Source organism: Podarcis cretensis (assembly GCF_951804945.1).
Source record: "Podarcis cretensis genome assembly, chromosome: 7".
Lineage (NCBI taxonomy): Eukaryota > Metazoa > Chordata > Lepidosauria > Squamata > Lacertidae > Podarcis > Podarcis cretensis.
The window spans coordinates 45,348,372-45,361,216 of record NC_137176.1 but is presented as its reverse complement, the minus strand read 5'-3'; the positions used below and the strand labels follow the sequence as shown (position 1 = coordinate 45,361,216).

The 12,845-nt window shown below is 40.3% G+C and overlaps 1 protein-coding gene and 1 long non-coding RNA gene across 25 annotated transcripts in view; one reads left to right on the top strand and one right to left on the bottom strand.

Moving 5' to 3' along the window:
- LOC307219650 overlaps positions 1-9,090 on the top strand; it is a 31,857-nt gene extending 22,767 nt beyond the window's left edge. The window contains exon 3 of the long non-coding RNA XR_013840480.1: positions 8,953-9,090. This is a non-coding gene — a long non-coding RNA (uncharacterized lncRNA). The remainder of the gene's footprint in view (positions 1-8,952) is intronic.
- Positions 1-12,845, bottom strand: part of EPB41L3 (erythrocyte membrane protein band 4.1 like 3) — a 128,728-nt gene that overhangs the window by 15,715 nt on the left and 100,168 nt on the right. For 16 of the 24 annotated variants that reach the window (XM_079982869.1, XM_079982868.1, XM_079982889.1 and 13 more), the window contains exons 13-14: positions 8,558-9,121; positions 3,048-3,101 (exon numbers count right to left, since the gene is read on the bottom strand). The exons of 3 other annotated variants lie outside the window; for them this stretch is intronic. In XM_079982869.1, the coding sequence (XP_079838995.1) occupies positions 3,048-3,101; positions 8,558-9,121 (618 nt within the window). The remainder of the gene's footprint in view (positions 1-3,047; positions 3,102-8,557; positions 9,122-12,845) is intronic. 5 more of the 24 variants (XM_079982870.1, XM_079982873.1, XM_079982882.1 and 2 more) reach the window with 1 other exon arrangement.

Genomic DNA, 12,845 nt, shown 5'->3' with positions numbered 1-12,845 from the left:
GCATGCCTGGAGGATGCGGACCATTTGGATCCCTTCCAATCGGGATTCAGGCCTCATCATGGGACTGAAACTGCCTTGGTCGCGCTGGTTGATGATCTCCGGCGAGCTAGGGACAAAGGTGAGAGTTGTTTCCTAGTTCTGCTGGATCTCTCAGCAGCCTTTGATACAATCGACCATAACATCCTTCTGGACCGTCTAGAGGGGCTGGGAGCTGGGGGCACTGTTATACAGTGGTTTCGCTCCTTCCTCCTGGGCCGTGTTCAGAAAGTGGTGGTGGGGGATGAGTGTTCAGACCCCTGGGCCCTCACTTGTGGGGTGCCTCAAGGTTCCGTCCTCTTCCCCATGCTCTTTAACATCTATATGAAGCCGCTGGGAGAGATCATGAGGGGGTTTGGACTGGGTGTTCATCAATATGCAGATGATACCCAGCTCTACCTCCCTTTCAAATCAGAACCAGTGAAGGCAGTGAAGGTCCTGTGTGAGTGCCTGGAGGCGGTTGGAGGATGGATGGTGGCTAATGGATTGAGGTTGAATCCTGACAAGACAGAAGTACTGTTTTTGGGGGACAGGGGGCGGGCTGGTGTGGAGGACTCCCTGGTCCTGAATAGGGTAACTGTGCCCCTGAAGGACCAGGTGCGCAGCCTGGGAGTCATTTTGGACTCACAGCTGTCCATGGAGGCGCAGGTCAATTCTGTATCCAGGGCAGCTGTCTACCAACTCCACCTGGTACGCAGGCTGAGACCCTACCTGCCTGCGGACTGTCTCGCCAGAGTGGTGCATGCTCTAATTATCTCCCGCTTGGACTACTGCAATGCGCTCTACGTGGGGCTACCTTTGAAGGTGACTCGGAAACTACAACTAATCCAGAATGCGGCAGCTAGACTGGTGACTGGGGGCGGCCGCCGAGACCACATAACACCAGTCTTGAAAGACCTACATTGGCTCCCAGTACGTTTCCGAGCACAATTCAAAGTGCTGGTGTTGACCTTTAAAGCCCTAAACGGCCTCGGCCCAGTATACCTGAAGGAGCGTCTCCACCTCCATCGTTCTGCCCGGACGCTGAGGTCCAGTGCCGAGGGCCTTCTGGCAGTTCCCTCATTGCGAGAAGCAAAGCTACAGGGAACCAGGCAGAGGGCCTTCTCGGTCGTGGCGCCTGCCCTGTGGAACGCCCTCCCATCAGATGTCAAAGCAATAAATAACTACCTGACATTCAGAAGACATCTTAAGGCAGCCCTGTTCAGGGAAGTTTTTAATCTGTGATATTTTAGTGTATTTTTGGTTTTTATGGAAGCCGCCCAGAGTGGCTGGGGAGACCCAGCCAGATGGGCGGGGTACAAATAATAAATTATTATTATTATTATTATTATTATTATTATTATTATTATTATTATCTCAATAATCTGGTCTTATAGAACATGGATGTGCACACTGCAGTGTACCTCAGACACTCAAATAAGGAAGTTATGGTTTAAATAACTTGGATAAGTGAATTCCAAAAGTGTACAGTGAATTTTATGGTGCTGATTGGCTTATTTTGTTTTACATTTGTATTGTTAATTGCAATTTTCATATTGTTTGTACAATGGGATTCTTGAGCGAAGGGTGGACTAGATTGCACTGAAGCAGGTTTTGAATAAACACCAACTATTCAGTGAAATGCAAATAAGCTCCTCTCTACCTTCATAGTTTTGGACAGTAAAATAGTATTCATATTTTTATTTAGTATGGGGTTTTTAAAATCTTAAGATAACACTGAGGCAGATGGTTCTTTCTGTCTGAACATTCAGAAGAAGGAACGAACAGGCTTCCTAAATTAGGAAGGTATTTAGAAGCTGGAGACTATGGGCTGAATTCAGACTTCCTGTGAGTGGACTTCCCAGGGGATGAGGAGGTGTTTCATGTGCCAGAAATAGAAATCAAATGTGAGAGCATTCAGCACAGTAGCCCCTGTATTATGGAACACGGTCACAGTGGAGTTGAGGCAGGTGTCAACATTGTATGGATTTGGGTGTGCTATGAAAATTCAGCAAAAAAAAAATTAAAGAATGCTAATTTTATGTGGTTGCTTTTAATCAGTGCTTTTTGTTGAGAAAGTGCTCACTTATGGATTACCATCACTTCTTTTTTTGCTACAGATGGCACTTTTATCAATATTCAGGTACTGGCACCTCATTCCCCCTCACCCCAAAAGCACTGGTTTTATTTATTATGTATGCTGTTCTGTTTTTTATTTTGCGGTAAATCATTTAGGAGAACTCTGATTATAGGCAATTCACTGTCTGTATTTGTGTGCAAGCTATATTTCAGAAGCCAAGTAATGCTACTATATGAATTAGTTACTTTGCATTAGGTTGCTTTGCTATTGTTTTATTTCTATGTACTATGTTTCTTTTATTCTAAAATACACAACAAAGCATATCTGATACATTGAGTTTTTAAAAACACGCCACAGAAACAAAATGGCCTAGGATGATAGGAGTAGGCTTCACTCTCAGAAGCTGAAGAATAAAGGGCAGAGAAATGCAATCCTTCCCATGCGAACCCTTTAAGTGAATATATAAGTGAATGTCATTCGCTAAGGGAAAAAGCTGCCCTCCATGCATGAGACTGACAGGAATCCCATTGTGAAGTTACTGTGTTTCTTGGTGCACAGCATACAGAGATGCACTGTATCTTACAGGAGCCATTCAGTATACAAACTCTGACTCCACCCCCTCACCTTAGCTCATCATGATCATAGGCATTTTGCTAGTGTTTTATGTATTTGGACTCCAATATCTGGATACTACATACATGAATAGCACCCAACTGCAGCTTTTCTAATTAGTACTTGTACTTTTGAGATGAAAAGCTGCAAATCTTTCACGTATGCAAAATGTGTGTGGGTATGTATTGTGTATTCATGTATCAGATCCTGAGCCCATATTGTGTTGAAAAGGGTGTTCTATTCCATGAATAATAGGCAAAACAGTGCTAATGTGCAAGATCTGATGGGAGAAGGTACATGATACACTCTTTGGCAACTATGTGATATCAACTGTACAAACCTCTGTGGCAGTGGTTTCCCCATCAGCGGCAGTATCTGTCCTTTCACTGTCAGTCTGTTTTGTTATACAAGTAACCAGGTTCCAATGGGTAAGCAGGAATAAAGAATAAACCCAGTTTGTAAGTAAACACAAGTCAGAGGTTGATCTGCCAAGTCTACATCCCTGTGAACTGCACTTGAGTTGCTTTTCAAACTATAGACACTTTAAAAGAAGCAAAATCAGAAAAAAACAGACCAGACTCAGAGGAAGGCTCAAGGCATACTGTACAAAGAATATGGCTTTTGACTTAAGACATTATTAGCCAAACAAAATCGTACCAGAAAAATTATGTAAGTGTAGCTTTTAATTCTACTGAGGAAAGCCAGGTGGCTTTAACAAGAAGCAAAACTTCCAAAAGCAATTAGTCCAACTACAATGCACAAAAAGTATGTTTTTAATGAAAAATTAGGAAAATGTTGGTAGTTTATTGAGTTCATATTTGAAAAGGGAAAAAAGCAGAAATAAATTTGTTTGTATATATACATATACATAGCTACTTTAACAGTCACCTGACTTTCAGCCCCTCATTTGTACAGATTTTATTTTCCTCACATATAAAAAAAGGTATAAGGCTGTCTGCATTACCAAAGTGTTTCAAGAGATGGGTTAAATGTAACAGAATCTGCTATTCTTTCTTTGAGAGAATTGCAATTCTCAACCAACATATGAGATACTGATACCAATTCTAACACTGTAAGGACATATTTAAAAATAAAAAAGACAAAAAGACTTTCCATTCCAATTTACAAAACATGACAGTTATCTTTTAAAAAATAAAATAATAATGACATTTAGTAGGTACAAATGATCCAAGTGAAACAAAGCACAGCATTATCCATCCTAATCTACTGGTAACTAAGAATGTATCAAGAACATCTTTGTTATTAGTGCCTGAAAATGAATTACTACATCCAGGTATTATCAACTTTTAAAAAGTTGATGAGGTATTGGGATGGGGTTAGGGAAATATTTCAGATTTTACAAATAGTGAACTTTTTTAAAAAATCCTAGATATTTCACACACTTTAAATTATATTCTTGCCGTGTTAGGATCATCAGATGGGCAACAAAACTGGATTCTGGAAGCCCTTATGGCTGCAAAGAGGCTTATACAGTATTTCAAAGATTGATGGATAGATTCCTGCCACCCACTACTCAGTGGTCTTACTGGCCTTTCTGTGCTCTGAATATATTTATTATGATCATTGCTCTTGTTTATATATCTATTTGGACAAATGGACTGCCGATATTAATATATTTGTAAGTTCAGCCCAGACACTGAGGTCCAGTTCTGAGGGCCTTCTGGCAGTTCCCTCATTGTGAGAAGTGAAGTTACAGGGAACCAGGCAGAGAGCCTTGGAGCTTCCGCCCACTAAAACACCCTCCATCAGTTGCCAGAGAGATAAACAATTACTGTATTTTTCGCCTCATAGGACGCACTTTTTCCCCTCCAAAAATGAAGGGGAAATGTGTGTGCGTCCTATGGGGCAAATGCAGGCTTTCGCTGAAGCCTGGAGAGCGAGAGGCATCGGTGCGCACCGACCCCTCTTGCTCTCCAGGCTTCAGGAAGCTATCCGCAAGCCTTGCAAGCCCGGCGGGAGTTCCTGCGGGCTCACAAGGCTTGCGGGCAGCAGCCTGCAGCCCCGGCGAGTGTCCGCAAGCCTTGCGCGCCCGGCGGGAGGTCCCGCCGGGTGCGCGAGGCTTGGGGTGGCAGCCTGCCGCCCGAAGCATGGGGAGCCCTCCAGAGGGTGCCCCGTGCTTCGGGCAGGGGTGTGCAAGGCTTGGGGTGGCAGCCGCGGCTGGGGGGAAAATAATTTTTTTTATATTCATTCCCCCCCCCCAAAAAAAGAGGTGCGTCCTATGGGCCGGTGCGCCCTATAGGACGAAAAATACAGTATACATCCTTCCATAGACATCAGAAGGCAGCCCTGTATCAGGAAGTTTTTAATGTTTAATTGTGTGTGTGTGTGTGTGTGTGTGTGTGTGTGTGTGTGTGTGTGTATTCTGTTGGAAGCTGCCCAGAGTGGCTGGTGCAACCCAGTCAGATGGATGGGGTACAAGTAATAATTTAATGGTATTATAAGTTAAGAATGGGAGATTCTTTTTATAGTTACTGTGACAATATTTTATACTTTTTGTATTTGCAGAATAAAAAAAATATAAAAGAAAACCAAATTATTTTCATAAAAGGAAAGCTGTATGGTAGCTCAGCACAATATAAAGCTTCCATTCTCATCAGTACCGGTTTTGCCAGACAACACAATGTTGTAAGAATATGTTAGATAGTTTCTGATGGCACCATGCCAGTTGTGTCCAACACTGAGTACAATAAATATTTCAAGGGCTTGAATAATCTGTAAAAAGACCATGTGTGAGCAATATCAGGCTCCAAGAAGATATTCTGAAAAAGTAGAGATTCTCACAGCCACTCAATTTGCTACAGTAAACTGGTAGACTGTTTGGTTTGATCAGCATGAAGGGTACATGTACATATATATTCCCTATCTTGTACTGGGCTTGACCTAGACTGGGACCCCATCCCCGTGTATTTGAAAGGGAAATGCATGCAACAAACAAACAAAAAGTCACCAACTCAGCACACACATACCCTTAATACTTGAAAAATATTTTTCACCCAGGAAACCATACCGCAAAACAAAAGCATGATTTCCTGATCAGTGCCTGAGGCAGTCCACATGGAGGCCACATTTACATCTTATGTCCCACGATATAAGAATGGTGAAATATAAATAGAAGTTAGATACAAGTCCAGGAGTCAGCAGCATGCCTGGATCTATACCAAGGGAAAATTTTCACTTAAGCAATATCCCTTACATGCTAATGCCTGTTCTGCCCAGGGCTCAAAGGATGTAGACCAAAACATTTGGTGGACGCCATGTTGTGGGAGCCTGTTGTTCAGATCACTTAGCAAGGCAAAGTTCAGTAGTGAGTTTGTGAATGGCAGAACTAACAGATTTGTGTTACATATTTAGTATGACACTATTCTATAACACTAATTAAAATGATTTGCATATATTAATTGTCACTGGGGTTCACATGAAACCATCTACTCTATTGACAACTTTTTTTAAAAAATCAACTAACCCATTTTATTAAACAAAATAAAATTGAAAGTAACAGGCTGCAGTTCTATACACACTTACCTGGAAGTATGTCCCATTGAACTCAGTGGGGCTTACTTCTGAGTAGACATGTACAGGTTTGCACTGATAGCGAGTTTTACATGTGTGTGTTAATTTTAAACTATGAATAATTTAAGTATTTCCTCTGGTGTAAAATACTTACTGTAACTCTATAAAGACTGATTTTGGCTTCCTTCTATCAGAGTATGAGTAACCATATGCCAAGAATGCTGGTGGGCAGGGTCTTAGGAATACTGGTAATTAACCCTGCAGTATAAAGTCCTATTTTCTGCACAGGAAAGCAGAAGCAATATGTCTAGAAATGCCTTTCAACTAATTTTAGGGGCAATGTTCAAAATGGAGATTCTATCCCCTCCAAGTCCTTTACAGCTTTTATCAATTGAAGCAAGAATCTGAATGCTAAATTATATGTCTGTGGATGAAGCACACTCAAGGTCTAAAATACAAAGCTAACAAGTTGCTAGCTGAGTGAAGAAAGCAAACCAATGCAAAACAGTAAAATGAAATCTCAAGGGGCCTCAAGAAAAGCAGGTTTCCCCAGGAGCAGGAAGTTGTAAAAGGGTAAGCAGATAATCACTGACCAGCATTAATTTTGAATGGTACACTACTGTGCTGGAACTAACAGAATGAAATGGCCTTTTCAAATAAAATGTAAAATAGCTTCAAAATATAGAAAATTCCAGCCACCTGTTTTCTAACTTGTCATAGTAACTGCTGTGTTTTGTTTTGCTGGTGTAATGCAGACATGCCCAAGTTTGAAATAAAGTAAACTTTCATGCAGTATGTCCAACAAGAGAAGCACCCTGGATTAGGCACAAGTCTGTATAAATCTATTAAAGAAGTCCTGGCCCTGAGATTATTATAGGGCTGGTTCACATACAATGCCAGAATTTGGTATCATACATGTGATCTTAATCCTTGTGAACCCTGACCCCCATCCCACTCTTTTCCTCCCACTGTGCACTTCATGTCAATTATTTACTTTAACTTTGGTGTAAATCTTTGTTATAGTATCTGAACTGGCAAAATATAGTTTGCCCTGTCTTCCAAATGAGGATTGATCCTGGTTTGTTGGAGAAACACAACCATAGTCTTCCAATTCAGATATCCTAGGAAATAATTATTTGGACTAAAGCAAAAGTAGGAAATTGAAGTGGTGGACAAAAGAAGGGGGAGGAAGTATGCAAACAGAAGACTAATTAATATAACACCTAACCATGCTTTGACTCTACATCTGAACCAAGCCAGTTTCAAAAACCTTTCATATCCAACCCAATCCTATACATTTTTACTTAGAAGTAAGTAATGTTGACTTCATTGGAAATTAACTGACAAGTTAGGTTTGGAATGAACTCTAAAAAACATTATCCTGATGTCACAAAAAGGGGTGTGTTCTGGATTGCAGCCTGATTAACCTAAATATTGTTATATTTTTACTTGGAGAATACAACATATTAATATGATTGTTACTATTGTTATTCGCAAGGTAATATAAATGGCAAATTCTGTTTAAGATTTTATGCCTGTACAAAAAATGACCAGATCTATGGGCAGAAGATTGTCATCCCTTTTAACTGTAATGTCCTTGAAAACAACAATTTATGGATAATTTATTGCCAGTCTAGACTATTTCCTTGCTAAACATACTGGAAAGTGCTCTTCACTGTGATTATAGAAAGCATTAATTTTGGCAGTAAGTGAAGCATAGCACATGGTACCACAAGATAACTGATAGTTATATTTTCTGTGGGGACCATTTTATTCATTCAGTGGGTCTATTTAATGAAACACCAGCTGGATTTACAGGAAAGAAGTTCTAATACCCACAATGAAATAACAAACACCTCAAAGATTCAATGTATTTTATTGATGCTGAGAGACTGGCTTGGTGTCTTACAAAAATAAAAGGCTACTCAAACAATTGAGACCTAATTTTAATTTTTACCTACTACAATTGTATAGTTGGAATACATAGTGTTCCTAATTACTTACTCTTGGGTGGCACTGAAACCTGTAAAATAGATTTTGGATGTACAAGTACAAGAGACAGCTAGTTAAAAGTTCTTGAGTCTTAGAATAAGGTTTTTTTATATTAAAAAAGTTGATACCACTACTTCATAAATATAGCATTGTGCCTAACCCTGAGGCTCAAACTACACTCAACACAACAAAAATTAAAAAATTCTGAACATATCAGCACAGACAGAAATGAGGCTCTGAAAGTAGGACCACTACTGCAGCATTCTAACACTCTTTAGGACTGAAGCAATGAACACCAAAAAGTGTGTTCTGTGCCGAGGTACACACCTCTTCCTCTGAACTGTCACTCAGGTCATTGTCAAGTGAAGCACTCAAGGAGGCCGCCTTGGGCTCCAGGTAGCAGAGGCACATAGCCAGAGGAAAGGAGAGAGTGAGAGCATATGGCACTGAGAAAGAGGCAGAAAGCAGAAAGAAAAAGATGAAGAGGAAACAAGGCACAAGGGATGGTGAGCGAATGGGAAGGAAGTGCTGCACACTTTCTGGCAGAAAGTTGGTTTCAGAGAGATTAGGAAAGGATAAGTAGCCATCATCATCCAGGAGTGTGGGGAATGATTCTGGAAGTTGCAAGGAGAAGGAAAACAATGTCCCGCCTTTACCAGCCTTTTGTTTATAGCTGAAGGCCATATCTTGTTCAACTGAGCAAACTCTTCCTTTTCTTTCAGAGTCCAACTCAGACTCGTCAGGCTTTTGAACAGCGTTTTTAGATGACTTGCAATCTAATGGTTTTCGACCACTCTCCTTACATCTCCTACGGGGCTTTGTTGAAGATGCAAAGGGACCAGATTGTGAGGATGGAGAGGTATGTAATGGATCTGTACCAAGCAAAGGTGGCTGATGAAAAAGAAGAAAGAGCAGCAAACAAAGTGCAAGAGCAAAAGGACAAAAGAAAATTGTAATTAGTTAATTTCCTCTGTATATAAAAGTTAATTACATAAGTTTTAAAAAACCAAATTTATTCACTGGATTAAATTCCCTTGCCACATGCCATAGCTATTCAAATGAAGGAGAGCAGTCCAATAACACAAATTCGAAGGTCAATGTGTCTGTTAACAGTATTAGACATCTTATATTTTAAAATATTCAAATGTACATATTCGGTAGAAACCCAGCTACTACATTTGGTTAATAAACTAGATATTCTTAAACATGAAAGCTCAATTGAGATAGTCACCAAAACCATGATTTGAAAAAATGGAATTGTGTTATAGACCAGATGTGAGGAACCTTTGGCCCTCCAGATTTTCTTAACTGCAACACTCATCAACCCCAGCAAGCATGGGCAATACCCAGGGTTGATAGGAGCTGTAGTAGCAGAACATCTGGAGGGCCAAAGGTTTTCCATATCTGCTACAAACCTTCATAGTCTTTCATCACCTTGGTACATGCACCAATTCCCTCTTCCATTTCCAGTCTGCTCTAATCCTATTTTACTATAACATACCTATTTGCACATCAAAGCAAGTGCCAATTTCCAGGCCATGGTTTACAAACCCACTTCAATCCCATGGTTTGGAGGGTTACCACTACCATATTTTGCCCAACTTAGTCATTACTTTAAGCTACAGTTAGAAGGAATTGGAAACTAGAACAAGACATTGGCATGAAAGAGAAGCTGATCCTCCCAAACATTTTTTCCAAGGAATGCTTGGAATTGTTTGGAGCCAGTAAGGATTTGTTAAAGAATTTTTTTCATCACCTGGGAGTCTTTTGAGAAGCTGTTAAAAGTGGGATAAAATTTATGTATGTTTCTATAACTGTAGCCAAACTGAGAAAAAGAGGGTGTTATCAGCCTTCTTGGGAGAACTATAAAGGTCTGTAGAAGTCCAAAACATTTTGAGGGGTGGGGATTTTAAGGGGTGAAATCCCACATACCCAAACATGCTCAGTAGCTATAGAACACTGAGTGTGTGTTGGGGAAATGGATGAGGGCATGGCTGGCTGGCACCCTAAGCAGAAGCACACCACACTGCGATGTTTTGTTGCCCATCCCACTTGCTATAAAGAATTTCCATATAAGAAGTACAAAATGTCACCGTATATTACGAAGAAGGAACTACAATGGAAATCAGGTGACATGTAGCTTGTGTATAGATAATAAGTGTTCTTGGGAAAATACAATGTGTCCCAAACTACCTATTCCCTGATAATATACAGGTAATGTGCTGTACATGGAACTGCCTTTCTAGACTATTGGGAAATTTCAATTACTTGAGACAAAAGTGGAGAAATCTTTATCTGGACCATCTAGAAATGATTATGGTCCATTTTAAAGATTTATTTACATATCTTTGCTGCCTACCAGACTTTCCAACCAAAAATCAAAATGCTAGTTTTAGGTCTAGGAATAGGGAGCCTGAAAGACTTCTCCCCTATGAACTTGCCCAGCCACTGATACTACCGGAGTCATGACTGTGAAAGCTCTCACATTCTGAGATGGGTGACTATCAGAGATTATGGTAGTAACATCTCAACTATGTAATCTTATCAAAGGATTATGTTCTTGTGAGTTTTTAATGCTTTCTAACAGTTTAGTGACTTTAAGTCCAGAGGCTTTGGCTTACACAGATTATCTGTCTACAGGTAGAAGTACCCCAACGGTGATGTCTTATTTATCTGGACACTTTCCATTTGTAGTTACAACTATACCAGCTGACAAATCTATTCTTACACAGCAAGCTTTAGATGAATTGTGTTGATTCCAGGGAATCAAAGATACAAACTGGATAGGTTCAGCCTGTTAGTGGATGAACTACTGCTGGTAAAACAATGTGAATGCACAGTGCTTTGCTGGATCCAGTCAAACTCCATGTACTTCACTGATCTGAGGTTTTTTACACTCACACTGTGTATAAAATTTATGAAAAAAATAAATAACATTGTATTTTCAAATGTGGCCTTCTAGATGGCTTTGAGATGTTCTAAAACATAGTATGATAGCTATTCCTAAGTCAATCTGAGTTATCCTTTTACAAAGTGCCCTGCAGCTTTCATAATTTTACCTGCCTTTGCTTTGGTTTAACAATGGAGCTTGTGTAGAAACCCCACCACCTTTTCCCGTTAAGTTGTGCCCTATGGTAATTTACTACACTGACATCAAGTTTTTAAGTATTAAAAAAAAATGGTAATCAAATAAAGGATGATGAAGAATCTGAGTTAGCATGAGTCAATATATAACATTAGCAGATTTGGAAGTTAATACATTAGTGAGATATTAAATGGAGAGGGAGACATATGGTGATATCCAATTAAGTGATGCCTAGAAGAGTGATTGTTGGCATCCATCTGTCTTGAGAGACAATGGAAGAGTGCGTCTTCAGGGGTAAAGTGAAACTATTGGAGAGTTACAGCACCTGCTGTGGCTGTTGAGACCAAAATGGGAGAGACACGTTTTGTTGCAGCTGGACGGATCTTCAGTGGAGCACCAGGGAGAAGTATATGCCAAAGAGAGTTGGGGCAAGAACACAGGCCTGTTTTACACTGCTCTTTATAGGAAAGGCATTTGAGGATGAACCATCATACTGGACAGTGGCATGCATGTTCTTGTGGAAGGCCACAATCATCTTGTGGAGCCTAGGTGGGCATCCTATTTTGTTGAGCAATGTGAAGAGTCCTTTTTAACTGACCAAGGTCGAAGGCTTTTGTCAGGTCTATGAAGGAGATGTACAAGGAGGATTTCTGCTCTTGGCATTTCTCCTGCAGCTGGTGCAATGAGAAAAAACATGTCGACTGTTGACCTCTTGAGCTCTAAAGCAACATTGTGACTCTGGATAGACTCTGTTGGTGAGAGACTGTAATCTGTTGAGAACTACAGGGGCAAAGACGGTTTCTACAGTATTCAGCAGGGAGATTCCACAATAGTTCTTACAATCATGGCAGTCACCTTTGTTCTTATAGAGGATCACAATCCTGGGGGTCATGAGAGGTGCTTTATGTTGGAAGAATTGAGGCTAGCTTTCAGCACTTCTGTTGAGATTCTGTCCTGTCCTGGGGCTTAACCTTATGCCTGAGAGTTGATGGCATTCTTAAGCTCATCAAGGAAGGGGGGAGCATCCAACTCTCCAAGACAAGCAGAGTCTGAATGCTGTCAATTGCTGTGTCAGAGACCATGTTTCCATGTTTAAGTTATTTAGAGCACAAGAGCAAATTCTATGACAATCAATTTGATACTGCATTTTCATATATTTATAGTGCAGGCCTATACATGTCTTATCACAAGTACATCCTTTTAAATGAGGAACCCCATGGAAGCTTTCAATAAATCTCCCATACTACTCTGATATGGTAAATGGAGGTAAAATAATTAAAAAGAGAAATAACTAATTTTAAAAGGATTTTTTTAAAGAAAAGAAAACCCAACAGATGCAACTATGCAGTGTGTGTGTGTGTGTGAGAGAGAGAGAGAGAGAGAGAGGGAGAGAGAAATGGATGGATCAAGTTGTACTTTAAAATAAAAAAATCAACAGAGCTGCTATTGATTTCAGTGATCATAGCAACCACACACAGGGTGAGTTTTGGGTGAATCAGGTCCATGTACCTGGTGGCTGCATTGTAACCT